This window comes from Aotus nancymaae, unplaced genomic scaffold, assembly GCF_030222135.1.
Source record: "Aotus nancymaae isolate 86718 unplaced genomic scaffold, 86718_ANA_hifiasm-v0.15.2.pri h1tg000017l, whole genome shotgun sequence".
NCBI lineage: Eukaryota > Metazoa > Chordata > Mammalia > Primates > Aotidae > Aotus > Aotus nancymaae.
This window is the reverse complement of record NW_026988429.1, coordinates 13007712-13025280: the sequence shown is the minus strand read 5'-3', so window position 1 is coordinate 13025280 and position 17569 is coordinate 13007712. Positions and strand designations below refer to the sequence as shown.

The 17569-nt window shown below is 41.9% G+C and overlaps 1 protein-coding gene across 2 annotated transcripts in view; it reads right to left on the bottom strand.

Annotated features, from left to right (window-relative positions):
* The window catches only part of RMND5A (required for meiotic nuclear division 5 homolog A), a 60422-nt gene extending 44283 nt beyond the window's left edge, over positions 1-16139 (bottom strand). Inside the window, exon 1 of one of the 2 annotated variants that reach the window (XM_012472913.3) lies at positions 15623-16139. In XM_012472913.3, coding sequence (XP_012328336.2) covers positions 15623-15764 — 142 coding nt within the window. In that variant the 5' untranslated portion in view covers positions 15765-16139. The remainder of the gene's footprint in view (positions 1-15622) is intronic. The other variant, XM_012472914.3, reaches the window with a different exon arrangement.
* Positions 16140-17569: the final 1430 nt, after the last annotated feature.

Genomic DNA, 17569 nt, shown 5'->3' with positions numbered 1-17569 from the left:
TGTAACACAGGCACTTTGGGAGCCTGAAGTGGGTAGATTGCTTCAGCCCAGGAGTTTGAGCCTACCTTGGGCAACATGGCAGAACTCCATCCCTACAAATAATACAAAAATTAGCAGGGGGTGGTGGCGCACACTGGTAGTTCAAGCTTTCAGGGAGGCTGAGCTGGGAGGATTTGCTTGAGCCCAGAAGGTCAAGGCTGCAGTGAGCCATGAGCATGCCACTATACTCCAGCCTGGGCAACAGAGCGAGACCCTGTCTCAAAAAAATAAAAACAAAAATAAAAATTAACTCAAATGGAATAAAGACCCAAAATGTAAGAGCTGAAACTATCAAATTCTTAGAAAAAAAAAGATGCATTTCTGACCTTGAATTAGGCAATAGTTTTTCAGATATGACACCAAAATCACAAGCAACCAAAAAAAAAAATAATTAAAATGACTTCATCAAAATTAAAAATTTCAGTGTTTCAAACACTATCAATAAAGCAAAAAGACAATTAATAGAAGGGAAACAAATATTTGCAAATCACATTCTAATAAGGGTCAAGTATCCAGAATATATAAAGAACTCTTAAAGCTCAACAATAACAAGACAATCAATGTAATGAAAAATGGGCAAAGCACCAGGCACAGTTCACGCCTATAATCCCAGCACTCTGGGAGGCCAATGCGAGAGAAACACTTGAGTCCAGGAGTTTGAGACCAGCCTGGGCAACAAGGCGAGACCTTGTCTCTATAAAAAATACAAAAATGTGGCTGGGCACAGTGGCTCATGTCTGTAGTCCCAGCAACTAGGGAGACTGAGGCAAGTGGATCCCTTGAGCCCAGGAGGTTGAGGCTGCAGTGAGCTATGATTGTGCCACTGCATTCCAGCCTGGATGACAGAGCAAGACCCTATCTCAAAAAAAAAAAAAAAGCTCAAAGACATTTTTCAAAAGCAGATATACAAATAACCAATAGGCACACAAAAAGATACTCAATATTATTGGTCATTATGAGATGAAAATCAAAACTGCAATGAGATACTACTTCATATCCACTAGACTGGGTATCAGGAAAACACAATAACAAGTGTTGGAAAGGATGTGGAGAAATTCAAAGCCTTATCCATTGCTAGTGAAATATAAAATGGTGCAGACACCATAGAAAACAATTTGTCAGTTCCTCTGAAAGTTAAACAGTTATCATATGACCCAGAAATTCCATTCCTAATTATATCCTAGTTATATACCCCAAAGAACTAATGACATGTCCACACAAAAACCTGAATCAGAATGTTCACAGTAGCATTATTCCTAAGACAAAAACTGGTAACAAAACAAACCTCCAAATGATAAGTGGATAAACAATGGATTATTCAGTCATTAAAGGAACTGAGGTACCGATACATAAGACATAGATGAACCTTGAAAATATTACATTAGGCTGGGCACGGAGGCTCACGCCTATAATCCCAGCACCTTGGGAGGCCGAGGAAGGTGGCTCACAAGGTCAGGAGTTTGAGACCAGCCTGACCAAAATGGTGAAAACCTGTCTCTACTAATACAAAAATTGCTGGGCGTGGCGGTGTGTGCCTGTAATCCCAGCTACTTGGGAGGCTCAGGCAGGAGAATTGCTTGAACCTGGGAGGCAGAGGTTGCAGTAAGCCAAGATCATGTCACTGTACTGCAGCCTGGCGACACAGCAAGACTCCGTCTCAAAAAAAAAGGAAAAGAAAATTTACATTAAGTATTCAATAAGCCAGACACAAAAGGCCACACATTGTGTCACTACATTTATATGAAAGGTACAGAACAGACAAATCTATGCAGACAGACGTAGATTAATGGTAGTCGTAGTGAGGAAAGGCAGGGTGGGAATGGAGAGTTACTGTTAATAAGTACTGCATTTATTTTGGAAACAAAATGTTTTTAAAAAGGAAGTCATACCTCCTATCCGTCCAGACACATTTATTTCTACAACTAGTACACAATAAGGTAGGAAAAATAAAAAAATAAAAAGGGTGCCAGGTGCAGTGGCTCATGCCTGTTATCTCAGCACTTTGGAAGGCCAAGAAAGGCTGATCACTTGAGGTCAGGAGTCTGAGACCAACCTAGCCAATATGGTGAAACCCCGTCTCTACTAAAAATATAAAAATTAGCCAACTGCGATGGTAGGCACCTGTAATCCCAGCTACTAGGGAGGCTGAAGCAAGAGAATAGCTTGAACTGAGGAGGCAGAGGCTGTAGTGAGCCGAGATTGCATCACTGCACTCCAGTCTTGGTGACAGCAAGACTCGGTCTCGAAAAAATACAATAATAAAAATAAAAAAGGAGAAGCTAAGCTGGAGGAGAGAGGTCACCTAGAATTTACGACTGAACTTCCACACACCAACCTTGAAATCTGCTGATATATTCAAATTGTAGTAACTTACATATCTGGAGTTTGGTGCTGTTTGTTACCTCCTTTACTTCCTTTACCATCTAAAATTCCTCTACTTTTTGGTTTTCAATTTTATGAATGACAGATACAAGCAGTTTATGGTCAATTAATTAATACTGAGAGTTCTCAGAATGCTCCAAGGAAAAATAATTTCTACAAGGTATTTGGAAACTCAAGAAAAGCAGAATGGAATAATCTGAAAGAGAACCCTGGGAAAGCCCTGTTAAGAGAGAAAGAGTCCACTAATGCATTTTCAAATGGATTCAGTGGAAAGCAGCCAAAGGTAAAAACAGGTTTGAAAATCACTATAATGACCAAACTGACAGAATCAACCAAACTTCTAAGTCCTACTGGGAGAGTTCTAATGTTCTTTTGATCTCTCTGTATGAAAAAACAATCTGCTTCTAGGAGAACCTTTATGTTAAAGAAATCTAACTGGATTCAGTTCTAGAAGAAAAGTTGGGAATTATTGTGACAGCCATCTCCACCATAACTACATCCAGGTTGGCCACTGCAGTGGTCACTTGTCACCCAGGAGAAAGTCCTGCAATAACCGTGTCTTCCAATGTGATAAACCCAGGTGACCCAGACCTAATACATGAGCCTAAAAGAAACAGCTCTGAGGCAATGCTCACTTATCACTGGATGGTCACAAGTACTTTTTAAAGTCACTTTTATGATTAAACAAGTGTAAGAATCAGCATGTTCAATACAAGCAAAGAACAAACATATGTAGACCATCTACATATGTTGGTTTATTAAGTTAAAAATTTCAGTACAATAGAACAGCACCTTTTATTATATAAACAGATTTTAAGTATGACCCTCTCAAATTTTTCAAGTTTTGCCCTTGGGCCTCACTGCTTTGCCATTTTAGGATGTATGCCCACTAGTTTCACAGGAACAATAAACTAGAAAAATGTTTGTTTCCATAGTAACCTATATTTCCTTATCAGAGTTTCATACTTTGTTGTAAAAAGTTATTTGCCTATTACTCCCATGAAATTAACTTTAGTAGGAAATATGACTAACCCCCAACATTTAGCATAGTAACTGGCATATACTATACATTCGGTAACTAGTTACCAAAAGAGTCTGAAAATAATTATGTATTACATAATCTCAATTTCAAACCCAGCACTGAAGACTGTCTGGTACTACCAACACCCTCTGAAACTGCCAGCAGTTTCACTCAGCAGTTTACTATCCCTCACTCACTTAACAGAATGTTTAGTGTCTACTACACAATAGCACTGCACCCTATGTTCTCCAAATACCAAGTTAGTTAGGAAATAATACTGTCCCTATTTGTCAACATTATTGCCTAAGTAGAAAATCCCAAGGAATCTACACACAAACACAATCCAAGAATAGGTGAGAGTTCAACAAGGTTACAGTATGCAAGATCAACACAAACATACACACACATGCACACCAATTTTCAAATAGGACACATTCACAAAAGAGTACCCCCCCATCAGTTGTAAGTTCCTTCTCTCTTCCAAAGAATGACCTCTCCCCCTGCCCGCCCCCAGAAATTAATGGGCTTGTGCTCTGACTCAAGTCACTTTTGAGACAATTTCTTTTTTACAAAACTATCCCAACATTTGTCAAAGATGCAATGAAACATCTCTAGAATAATTATGTGATCCTATAAAGGTATATCCTAAGTCAGAATACAGGAAGGTAGAATAAACTTATATATTAAAAAGGTGACTGGCTTGCACAAAGCTAAAAATGGTAAAATCCCTAGTTATATCTCGGTTATACCTTCAATACAGTTTTAGCATTCTGTACATTTGCTTTTATTTTCTTCCCTACTGATCACAAGACTTAAAAAAAAAAATTCTCATGTCCAGTTCCGTCACAAAATTTACCCACTATTTTGGCTCACCTTAATACAATCAAGACGAATACACCATTAATATTGACAAGTATGTTTCTCATCCCTACTCAGTATTTGCACTTTTAATTTTCGTCTGCCACTTATTTTTATGATATGGGGGGAGGGAATTCAACTGCACAAACAAATTGTTAAAGATAGCATTGCTAAAACTAAACAGCTGGCTGGTAGGCAGCACACTATGTTGTAGCCTGAAATGCCTGCTCATCAGCAGATAATAAAAAGTTCTAGTTTGGTCTATAAAAGGCAGTTTAAAGGTGTCAATTACACCATGAAATACATGCTGCCCACAAGTCAAATAAATGAGAGATGAGACCCACCATACTTGAGAGCACTTTATAAAAAATAGAGAGGCACAATATAAAAAGGTACTGTTATAATGATGATTTTCAAGAAGGCTGAAAATATACCACCTAAGACTATTTTCAGAGAAATAAGATTCCCCAGAAATCACTAAGACCTGGCTTGACATTTTAATGAATATCCTGTAGGCAGAAAAAAATTAAAATATCCAAGTTTATAAATATTACATGTATTGTATTTGAGCTCTTCTGAGTTATAAAAAGTTAACTCCATTTTCATAAAATGGACAGAGATCTTAAATTTAGAATTAAGTGGAAAGCAAAATGGAACACAAGTTTTGATGCAGATAAATACAAAGAAATCCATTTAGGAAACAAACCTAACTGTACGTAAATGAAAACTCAGACCTCATAGAGATATACTCCAGAATTCATTCTAGATTAATTATTTAAATAAAAACATTAAAATCAGAAAGCTTAAAGAGTATTAGGTATCACTGAGAAGGCTGGGGGGTGGAGGACGAATCTATGATACACCACTCTTATATAAGTCTTAATGCCTTAAAGTAAACAAAATGAAACCAAGACAAAACAGAAAAAAAGGTCAAAGGGAGAACTATGACATTTAGATTTAATTAACATTTATTGAGTGGTGAAGGCCTGTGTGAGCAGTGTTCAAGATACTTTTCCCATGTTATCAGTTTCTACACAGATTTAAGAAATTTAGACTGGAAATAAAGAAGATAAAGGATAAAAAGGTGTAAGATAAACTCTAGAAAAGTCACTGGTAAGGTGACCATGGATATCCTTGCAAAGTATTAGAATAGAAAAACCTGAAACTTGAAAAGGTAAGGTTGGTATTTTAAGAAAAATAAAGGACTATTTCATTTTGTCCATAGTAAAATAAACTGTGGCCTACTGAAACTTTGGGCTTCTTGTGCTACCTCAGCACCTAGGACACAGCAGCTGCTTAACAGAGATTTACTCAGAGGAAGGAAAAGGCACAAATAGAACATATTCATTTTATTCTGGAGGAGTTACACACTGAAAACAAAACAAATTTTTTTCAGTATATTAGTAGCTGGTAAATTTGCAAAGCAAAAGAATGTATGGTATTTGGTGTTCAACCTCTGACCTTTCAGAGAACAGCAGACTGACAGACAAGCGTTCTGATCCAGAGAGGTTATTAAAGACCACAGCATCAAATCAGAGGCACAGTGTGCTGCAAAACCAAGCATGAGGAAAAAACGAAATAAAGTTAGTATTTAAGAGCTAAATTACATGGTACAGAGTAATAGTGCTCCTGAAGCAAAGAACAAGATCAATGACTATCATAGAGAAGACAGGAAAGGCTTCAAAGCATATGAGGCAAAAACTGCAAAGAGAAGAAAAAAGATGTAGGCACAAGATTTTAAATGTCTGTGACAGTCCCATTTTAGAGAACTTGTTCACTCCCTTCAAATTCAAAATATAGAGACCTAATCTGTAGGCATCTCATTTATCTCTGAAATGAACAGTGGAACCACATTAGGTTTCCTGTAGCACTGGAATCTGGATTTCATATTCAAAAATCAGACTCAGATTTCTACCTTCCCCTCTCCTAAACTTCCTATTTTCTACCTGATTCCATGACAATCTACCTATCACTCATGCTTAAAACCTTGGATTAACCTTTGGGTTTTCCTGCCCTTTTCTCCTACTCTGCCAGACTCCATCCGTGCACCAAGTCCTGGTCATTCCTTCCCTCAGAAGGTCCCGTTCATGGGTCCCTTTAAACTTCTACCACCAGTACCCAAAGACAGGTCCCTATTTCATCAAATCTAAGTTGACACTTTACCTTAACTAGCCTTCTTGCCTCTAGTAAAGCCTCACTCCCAACTCCAATCCAACCTAAATACTGCTGACAACTGGTCTCTGATCATGTCCCTGTCCCCTCCCTATTCAAAATGTCCCCACCCCAAAGTCATTCAATATCTTCCCAGTCTACTACTTTCTCTGGTATCCATGGCTTTACAAAACCTGATTCCAATTCGATTTTAATGCTCTTATCGCCTTTCTCCTGCAATCTGGTCCTTTACCTCTCACTCCTCTATATCTTTGTTCTTGCTATCCTCCCCTCCAGGTACTCTATCTGCTCGTTTTACTAACCACATTTAATCTCTGCTACTAAAACTTCTCATAGGTAAAAAGAGTCTCTCCTTGTCTCAAATCCTATCCCTTTTTGTCTGCACCACTCATGCTGCATTTGGCCTAGATACATAACCTTGCACTACAGAGCACTGCTGCTATTTGTGTGTTTGTTTAAAAAATGCTAGTCTCATCTCCCTAACTGGACACAAAGTTCTCAGAGGATGAAAACCCTTGTTCTTTTCAACTCCTAGAAGATTTTGCTTAGTTCCACATATAAATGGTGATTAATAACTTCTGATGAGATGATCTAAAGTTCAGCTGAAATAATGCCTATCTACCCCCATGCAGTACTTTCTAAGGGCTCGCTCTCTCTTCACTGGTGTCTGTACTACTAACCAGAAGCACTGTTATATACTGTGCCATGGTCTTGTTTTTTTCTCCTTTCAAATATGAGTCTGGTCTCTGAACTAACTTTTAAGTTCCTTAAACACTCTTTCTTATACCTTTTCAGCATTCCTTACAGTGTTAAGCAGATCACTGGGCACAGAATGGTATTTAACATAAACCAGTAACAAAGACACCTAAATATTACTTAAAATGTCTCAACTAAAACAGTGCTTAACACTACTTAAAGACACAGACTTTTTAAGTAACACATCTACCCAGTTTTACAAATTTCAAGCAGTTAACATCTACTATCTATTTCATTCTCATAACTCTGTGATGTCAGTTTACTGAAGAAAAAACAGGCTAAGCAAGATTGTAGATCAGGCCGGGTGCGGTGGCTCATGCCTGTAATCCCAGCACTTTGGAGGCTGAGGTGGGTGGATCACTTGAGCCTAGGAGTTCAAGACCAGCCTGGCCAACATGGTGAAACCCCATTGCTACTAAAAATACAAAAATTGGCTGTGCGCAATGTGCATACCTGTAATCCCAGTTACCTGGGAGCACAAGAATCGCCTGAACCCAGGAGGCAGAGGTGGCAGTGAGCTAAGATCACACACCACTGTACTCCAGCCTGGGTGACAAGCAAGACTCTGTCTCAAAAAAATAAATAAATAAAAAAGAAGAAGAAGATTGTAGAACTAGTAAATTGGCAGTGCAAAGATTCACACCCAGACCTCCTGAGCCCAGGGTCAAAATTTTATGTACTACTCCACAAGTATAGATTCATCTTCTCATTAACCTCCAAGTTCCTGGAGGACTAGGACCATGAATAATGTTTCTTTTAAAAGACTCTCTCCTCATCTCCCAAATATCTTCATATATCAATAAGATGAATTAAACACATATGAATTCTGCAGATACAGCAAACTCAGAGATAACACACAGCCTGATACTACATTGTGCCCCCATAACAGAAGAAATAACCACCCTGAGCTCCATCTTAAGTGGAGAAAGACTTGGTAATATAAGCCTATGGCTTCCCCAAACAGTGTTCCCAAACAACCATTTAGAGCTCAGCCACACAATCACCACACCCATATACAATGAAAGCATACTGCATTTCTCAACATCCTTGAGTCCTGCCAGACAGTCTAGTCTTTGTTCTTTGAAGGGCTGGGCTAACATCTAATCTAAAGAGAAAGGCCAGAAGTTTCTGCTACTCTTGGAGCTTTCAAGGAAATGGCCAGTTAGAGAGCATCATCTCCTGGAAGTACCAAGAGTCTCCAAGTACACATAGCTCAGAGCCAGAACCCTCCACAATTCTCCCTAAACTGCATTTCTGGATCATTTTCAAAGACTTTAGAAGCCTTACAGATGAAGAAGCAGGGCCCTAAGTAAAAACAAGTTAGTTTTAATATTCCAAGTGAACACTTTGCTAAAACACTATTTTCACCATTCTAACGACTAAGAGGCTAAGACATGAAAACAACAGAAACTTCTCTATTAGCTGCAGTATGTATGATAGTATCACAGAAGTGTTGGCAAGTTTCTGCTTACCAATGTTATTATTCAGAGTTAGAAACTACTTAAGACATAAAATAACCTTAGGAAAATAACTTTATATGTCAAGCATTAAAGTAATTTTTAAAAAGTTCCCAAGAAGAACATGAACCAAGTTGTATTCTCTAGTCTATAGATTAAGTCATGCTAAAAACTCACTACTTGAATTATATAAACATTAGTTAGGAGGCAAGGCAAAAGCTGAGAAGGCTAGGCTAGTAAGGAAAACATCTCAAAGAACGTTACTGATATAATATGCAGCTGTTCCACTGTAATAAGACACATATTATGCCTGTCTGGGTTTAAGTGTTCCTTTCTAGAACTTCCTCTTCTCTATCTGAGAAACAGTGTATCATATGGCCATATACCTCCTGAGGAGGTGAGCACAGCTCAAGGTGGCCAGAAGACTTCACTCCCTGGCCCCAGTTACTGATTCAGGGTGAGGCTCCAAAACAGAATAATAAAGGTATATCCTGGACTGTCTCCAACAAAATGGCCATGTTCCTGTCTTTTGAGCTCTACTGGTCATCTCTACTCTATGTGGAGAAAACTCCCCTGAAAATGAAGCCAAGAGTTGATAGAAGAGAACAAGATCAGTCCTGAGGACATCCTTTGTGCCCCTGGAGCCAGCCTGGCCCTAACCTCAGCCTATTTATACACCAACAAATTCCATTTTAATGAAAACTATTATATCACCTGCCAGTCTAAATGAATAAGGTGCCAAATAACAAAGAATTAATTATCTCCAGAGTGAGTCTGGAAAAAAATGGCTAACAAAGTTAAATCTACTTCTAAACCCAACTGGAAACACCAATATACTGACTTTTTATTCTTACCACTTAAAATAGCCTAAGTAACTTGAGAACCAGTCTATTCTTCTCTTAGAATATTTGAACAATGTCCACCCAAACTTTTATTTATGACCTACTGATACACTATTTTCCAGACTAGATGTTAAATAGACACCAAATTGTATTCAATTTAAAACAAAGTCATTATTCTCTCAAGAGTGTCTTGTTAGTATTTGGCAAAAGTCTGGGTAACAAATGGGCAACCTGGCTATATGGCCTACTCCATGTACACCAAAGAATAAGGCTAAAAAGGTAAAACAAACTACTAGTCTACCAAGCCCTGATATAATAAATTTACTTTCATTCAGAACAATACATTCAACACTAGTAGGCTCTGAAAAAGCACAGATCATTCATATATACAAATAAGCATACTTTTCAACACATATGTATAATATACACAACCCAAATTCTAGAGTGGATTATACTTAACATGTGACTCTCAACCTCTGGTTTCTGTGTACTGATACAATATCACATCACAAAAATAAGTTAAAAATGTGACCGCCACAAGTTGTTTTTTCTTTCACGTTTACTTGCCTACTTACCTTCTCATTTGTTACCCTTAAATTTTTAGAAAGGAAGCAGTTCTCCAATTGGTAACCAAATTTTCAACAGTTTCTTTCATTCACCAAAGAGATAAAAAGAGAAGTTACAGTTTACGTGAGTTTTACTACTAGAAGTCACAACATACACACACACGAAAAAAGGAGTTTTAGGTGCTAACATAGTATATGTTGATCATTCCCACAGAGGAAGACATCTTTACCAACTTGCAAAGTGAGATAAAAAAAGCTAACAAAGTGAATAAGGTGTCATATAAAGAAGAATTATCTCCAGAGTAGGCCTGGAAAAAAATGGCTAACAAAGTTAAATCGTAGTAAGTATAAATACATATCCAATACATTAAAGAAAAAAGGAAGAGTGACAAATCATCATTTCCCTAGATTCTTTTAAAATTTTTTCCAGAGGTTGGGCACAGTGGCTCATGCCCTGTAGTTTCAGTACTTTGGGAGGCTGAGGCGGGTGGATTGCTTGAGGTCAGGATTCCAAGACTAGCCTGATCAACATGTTGAAACCCTGTCCCTACTAAAAATAAAAAAAAATTATCCAGGTGTGGTGGCAGGCTCCTGTAATCCCAGCTACTGAGGAGGCTGAGGCAGGAAAACTGCTTGAAGCCAGGAGGCAGAAGTTGCAGTGAGCTGAGATCGCACCACTGCACTTCAGCCTGGGTGACAGAAGGAGACTGTCTCAAAAAACAACAACAAAAATTTTCTTCTGGGAACTGGCATTTATGTCTGTGAAGTGGGCAACCAGGTGGTTCAAGAACAAGAGTAGAAAGATTTTTCACTGGGTGTCCTTTTTTTTATCATTTGAGTTTATACCATTTAAATGTACTTACTACTCATGGGGTTATCTTTTTCATTGTTTGAATGGATACCATTTGAATGTATGACCTACTAAAAATTAATAAATTTTAAATTTAGAAAATTCCTTGAAAGTTACTTTCAGAAACCACATTAGAACTCCCCTTAATAGTCTAAAAATAATCAGAAAATAATACTGCATGTCCCTTACTCTTACAAAAACTGCAATTTTCCCAAGTATGTTTTAAACGTGTCCTGAAACCACTACCAACAGTTTCTGCCTAATTTTCTTTCACAAAGTATAAATTCAGAATACCAGAAAAACATGATAAGTAGTTCTTTTCTGTTTTTCCCTTCCACCACAGAGTTGCTAATGGGAAACAATATAAATTTGCCAATAGGAAAAAAATGCTAAAAGGCATAAAATCCAAATCAAATCAAAATTTTACCATACTACTTATCTGTTAACCCAGGGTTATCCAAAGTGTGGCTCCCATACCACTGATGTGAATGGTAATTTTAGCCAGTATGAAAACTAGTATTTCAATTGTTATGTATTTTAACATGTAGTTTATTATACCTAACAATACCTATATACCACATGTACAACTTCACAAATATCATTGCCTAAAATAAATCTACTTAGTAAAATCATGAATCCATCTGAAAAATAAGAGTACACATGTGTATGAGAGAAGTTTTAGAAGCACCAGTGCACTATACAAATTAGATTGAGGCACACTGGCAATGATTACCAGTAATTCTAGGAAACTGCAAGCACAGGGGGTTACTGACTCCCAATAGCCAAATAAAAGCCAACCAACCTCTCTTTTTAAGCCCTGCCCTTTTCGGTTTCTGCTGGCTCTAATTTAAGATTGTGGTTAGACCCTAGTCTTTCTTCTTTGCATCCTAAGTGATCCCCTCCACTGTCCTCTTAGAAATGACCAGCCTGCATTAACCACAATGAATCTTAGACCAAACTTCGCACTCACAGGGAAACTCTTCACTAAAGGCTAGCACAACTAAATGACAGAAGTTGTGATCTCTATTCCTTTTACCTTGGGCACCTCACTGCAGGCTCTGGATCACTCCCCACCCTCCTATCTTCCACCCTAAGGTTTCTAAGGTAGTTCCAAGGGCATGAAGAGAACTAGAGTCAGTCTCTAAGGAGAGGAATGGCTTGGGCCTCAGCAGAGCTCTTCAGTATTCTCCCTGGTTCTTACTGCCTCTTCATATATCTATTAGACCTATGTTGTCCCTGAACCACCAATATTCCCCAACTGGCTACAGCACCAAGTCAAAGCCCGCACTTTCCCTCTCAGAGCCCTATATTCCATTCTCCACCGCAGGCTTGATACCACTGCACTCCCATTTAAAAGAAAAAAAAGATATTCCTGTTCTCAGGCTGATGTGAGGTTAGAGGTGGATTAAATGGCAGAGCACAAACTAATTCACCAGGTATGAGAGACCAGCCCCGACTACCCTTATTCTCCCAAGAGTATTTGCATTAAGAAACTTGCATTTTAAAAAAGATTAATGAGAGACCTTTTATGTGAAAGAATTTCACGCTATATAAAGGTGATTTAGACCACCTGAGAAATTTTAGGGTTCACTGCAGGACTATCTCCCAGCCAGCAGTCAGGCAGTATTTACAATCTGGAATAAGGGTGCTGAGACTAGAAGAGGGTGGTCAATGGGGTTACTAAACTCTATTTATGTATCTGTTTCCACCACTATCCTAACAACTCATTCAGTATATAGCTGTCTGCTCACAACTTTAGAGAGGAAAAAAAAAATTTTTAACATAAAAACTAATTCATCCTCAGAAACTGAACCAATCCCTTTATCCTAGCTAAAGGATGTTTCTGAAACAGGCAATCATTCACCAGTATGACACAATGATGTGTCCTACATAGTCCTCAAAAATTCTGTTTTATTCATACTAGATTCTGGCAAGAATATTACCACACGTCATCTCAGAGAATGAGGTCCGAAGTCCTGACAGAGGGGTCCCAATTAGAGTCTCTCAGGTTACTAGGATCATTTGCCCAGACATGTATATTCAGAAGCCCTAAAATCTTCCCTTTAAACTTCAAAATACAGTTCCAAACTCAGTTTTCAGTAAAATATCTTTGAGAAGGGTATATTTAAGTTTCAATGTAATATCTACATCCCCTGCAGAAAACTTTAATTTAGAAATCACCTGTTTGCAAAAATACCATAGCCCAGATGCCAAAGCATGATGTTTATCTTCACATAAAAGAACACCAAAAATAAGAAAGATTTTATTTTGAAAACTAGACTGGCACTTTGATATTTGTTTTCTTTCACATTTTGTAACTAAGTTTTGTCACTTAATCCTATTACTAAAGAATTAAAGGAAATCAAAGAGATACCAATATAAGACTAGCAATCTGGAAGACGAGGGAAAAAATTGGGAGGCTGAAAAAGGAACACATAAACTCACCAAGTCAGACTGTTTTTAACAGCATAGCATACTGTGTGGCCAATACCCTTCTGACAATAAATTCTGAGAAAAGTTCCCTAGTACCCAGTGAAGAGGTAAGAAACAAATTCTTGCCTCAGCAATTCCTCACAGTCATTTTCTCCATCTGAGACTGGCCCTAAATTTTCTAAAACAAAGCCCACAGTAACATGCCCCTTCAACTTACATCCTCTCTCATGGAAGAAAGGTACATCCTGTTCCATCATTTTCCTCTAAAACCCTGCCTATGACCTGTTCCCTAAAAAGGAAATGTTCCTTCCACCTCTCCAAGTCTAGGCCCTTCATTCTTTTCCTCCACTAGTTCTTCGGGGGGGGTCGAGAGCAGAGGTAATACTTCCCATCACTGCATTGTATTTCCCACACTTCGGTTCACATCACGTTTTTCTTCTTAACCCCCAGTAATCTGGCTTGTCTTAGCAATTCTATGAAACTGCTGACTCCCAATAATCAAATAAATGCCGACCAACCTCTTTTTCTTAACCCCACCCTTTTCGGTTTCTACTGGCTCTATCTAGCCTTGGCCCTAGACTCGCCAAGGGAAATTCAAGATTGTGGTTAGACCCTAGTCTTTCTTCTTTGCATCCTAAGTGATCCCCTCCACTGTCCTCTTGGAAATGACATCAGGAAACAGTCTTAGACCTATGCATCTCCAGCCACCAGTAAATACGAGAGCCCTCGACTATATATCATCATTAAGCCCTTCAACTTTACCTCACAAGTACAAAACCAACTTCAAAGTCTTCCCAGGATTCCTGCCCCATTCCACCTTCACTTCCCTGTAGCTACCAACTATATTAACCCCACCACGTCAGTCAAATTTCCCTTCACAGGCAGCCACCAAAATCTGCTCGTTTTTCCATATTAGTACTGCAACTCCTACGAGAATTAATATTTTTTTCCATATTAAATCTCATCCACTATGACTGCAGGTTGCTTCCTTCCTAAAGTTCAAAAATGTCTGCAGTCTCCAAAATGAGAAGTTGCTCTAAGACTCCTTTCCCATAGACCAGCACCCTTCCTCAACTGAAATGCAGTCTGGGTGAAAGTGTGAAAAAAATGGAGGAGGAGAGAGCAGCTCAGCTAACACCACTGCTCTCATCTCACCTGCCACAAATATCTGCATCTCCCTCAGCTACCAAATCTTTCTTCACATAAATTTCTGTTCAGCCCACAAGCTGAGAAGTCCCCTCAGCCTCTTTAATAAACCCATTTAAAAAGTCCTGTACTTCTTGGTCAAAAGGAATCACAGCTGTCATTTTTTATGTGTAAGGAAACCAAACCTTTAATGTTATTTGAAAAAACAAACAAAAAAACCCAAAACCTTCCCAACCAGCTTTCGTAAGTTAAATTAACTTCGGCAAAGTACCTGTCCCCAGGGCTTGCGGTAATAAAAATAATAATAATAATCTAGGTGAAACGTCTAGGTAAAACAGAAAAATCTATTTTTTAAAAAAAGGAAGAACTTGACCAGGCAAAGCAAGTAACTAGCAACATGTACCAAAATTTGCTTGGGCAAATGTCGCCCGTTCCTCCTTCGTGTTATCAGAAGCTACAATAGGAGAGCGGAACGGTTCCTAGGAACAACGTCAGAGCCGCTGCGGAGTTCACAAGAGCTGCGTCCACACGGCAGCCAAATCGTAAGTTGCAAGAGCGGCTGTTGTTAACCCACAGCTAAGAATAACGCTCGACTTTCCAAAATAAAAAGACAGAGAAACGAAGTCTCCTGGACAAGGATTCGGGGCGGCACAGAGGAGTAAGAGGGATTCCTGCACTGCCCTCATCACTAGAAGCCTGGGATCCCAGGCGATTCGCTCACCGCCCGCCCGCAGGACTGCGCCGCGTGCACCACGTGAGACCCCCAGGGGTCGGCTGGGGGCGAGGGGCGCCCACTCAGGGAGGGCGGCACCTTGCAGGTGCGGTGAACGGCCCCCTCACCCACGTTTATCCGGAGTGGAGCCCGCGGCTCCCGGCCGGGTTTCCGGGTGGTTCGCACTCCTGAATTAGCAACGAGGTTGCGGCAGGTTCGAGGTAAATTGAGTAAAAAGAGGAGGAAAAGTCTCAGGGGTCTGGGGACCTCCGCGCTTTCAAGAGAGGCGGGGGCCGGGCAGGAGGCGCGAGGGTGGGTGAGGGGTTCCCGCCGCGAGGCCGGGGCTCGGGCGGTGGCCCTGCCCCGCGCGCCTACACAGGCGCCCTACCCTGGCTCTGCAGGATCTCGTGCTTGAGGCCGCCGGTGTAGTCGATGAGCTCCTCCAGGCCGCGCTCGCATAGCTGCCCGTAGCCCGAGAACTTGTGCAGCACCTTCTCCAGCTCGCGCTCCACCGTCACGCATTGATCCATGCCGGAGGCGGCGCTCGGCTCCCCGGAGCCCGGGTGTCCGCAGCCGTTCGGCCCGGGCCCTGCCGAGGCCGCGTCCTGCTCCTCGTCCCCCAGGCGGGCGGCGCGGGCGGCTGAGGTGGCCGAGGCGGCGTGCGCACTAGCCGCGGCGCCGGGGGAGCCCCGCGCAGCAGGAGCCCGCCTGCCCCATGGCGCCCTCGCCCCCCGGCGTGTCGCCGCCGCCCCCGTCCGCTCCCTCCACCCGGCCCCGCGTCCCCGGGCCCCGCTCGCGGCGTTCGGATGCCCGCGGCTGCGCGGCCGATTGTTTTTGTTTTCACGGGAACCGACCGATGACCTGGTTCTCCCGGGCGGCACCAAGCGCCGCCGACTGGGGGGAGGGGGACGGCCACCCCGGCGAGGAAAGGAGGCAGCGCGGGCCGTACCAAGCGCACCCTCTAAGGGGGGAGGCCCTGCGATCGCGGGCGGAGGAAGGCGACTGGCGCCCACACGCGCCGCCGCTCTAAAGGTGTGGGCCGTACCACGCGGAAGGCGTGCGAGGGAGAGGTCGAGGGTGGAGCGAGGCCCCAATTGGCCTGAGAAGCGAAATAGGGAACTTTGGAGACAGCCCCAGCGCTCGAAGAGCGCTACAACTACGCGCTCCGTAAACAAGGGGGCGGAAACCGGCCCTCACCACTCCGCCCAGAAGCGGGGAAACCCAACCAATGGGCGCGGAGAATGGTAAGAAGCCAATCCATGGCCGAGGCGTAAGGCTTCAGCCAATTCAGGTTGACGGGCCAAACCAACGGGCTCGCTGTTGGAGGGGGTGACTTGGAGAGCGTACCGGGAAACGAGTCGTTTCTGGAAAGCCGTGGGGGAAAACCAGACAAAAATACAGAGGGCTGTTTTCCATAGGACGTCGCCCTGACCCCAATTTATTTCGTCTCCTCATCGCTCTTAAGGGAAAGAGATGCAGTCATTCCGAACTTTTAGGGGACGGATCCGCCTCCCAGGATGAAAAACCAAGCCAGGCCGCCCAGGGGCGGGTGCTGAGGCGGGTCGGGGGCGCTAATGGGAATTAAAGGCGGAGGTGATTGGGTCCGGGTGACGGGAGCCGCTCGCTGGTTGCGAATGACCCGCGCCTTCTGTCAGCGATGCCCCGGGCTTGCGACACCCTAGAGGTCAGGTCCCCACCCCCCGCGGGCTGTAGTGGCCCTTTGGCCCCGGAGCCGGGAACTTCTCCTGACGGTGGCCTCGCCCCGGAGCCCTGATCCGGGCAGCTTAGCCGAGTGGAAAGAACACGCGCGGGAGAGCTGGGCAACTTGGCCCTTGCCCCCTGGGAAGCCTGATGCTATTGAATAGGATCGGCTTTACCCCCTTAGGCGTCTCCAGCCTTGCGTAGACCTCCGTGGTCAGCATTGCTTGCACTAAGCTTTGCATTTCTTCAGGAACCCAGCTAGTTCGTGCCTCAGGACTTCTGCACTTGCCCTTTCCTTGGCCCAGAAAACTCTTCCTCCTACCTTTTTCATCCTAAAGTTCTCAGCTCACTTGTCCCCTTACACGGTCCTCCCCTGCCTGGCCACACTAATGTACTTCCTCCTCACCGTTAATATCGTAACACATTTTTTTTTTATTTCCACACCACTTAAACTCTGAAATGATCTGATGTTTTATTTTTCTGTCTGCACCACTTCCACAAACCATGAAAGCAGGCCCCTTGCCTGTCTGAGTTTTTTGCCTAGAACAGTCCCTGTCGTGAGGTGGTAGGTAATCCTTTTTTTTTTTTTTTTTAAGTGATAACCTTTTTGAGCCTTAACTTCCTTATAACTGAG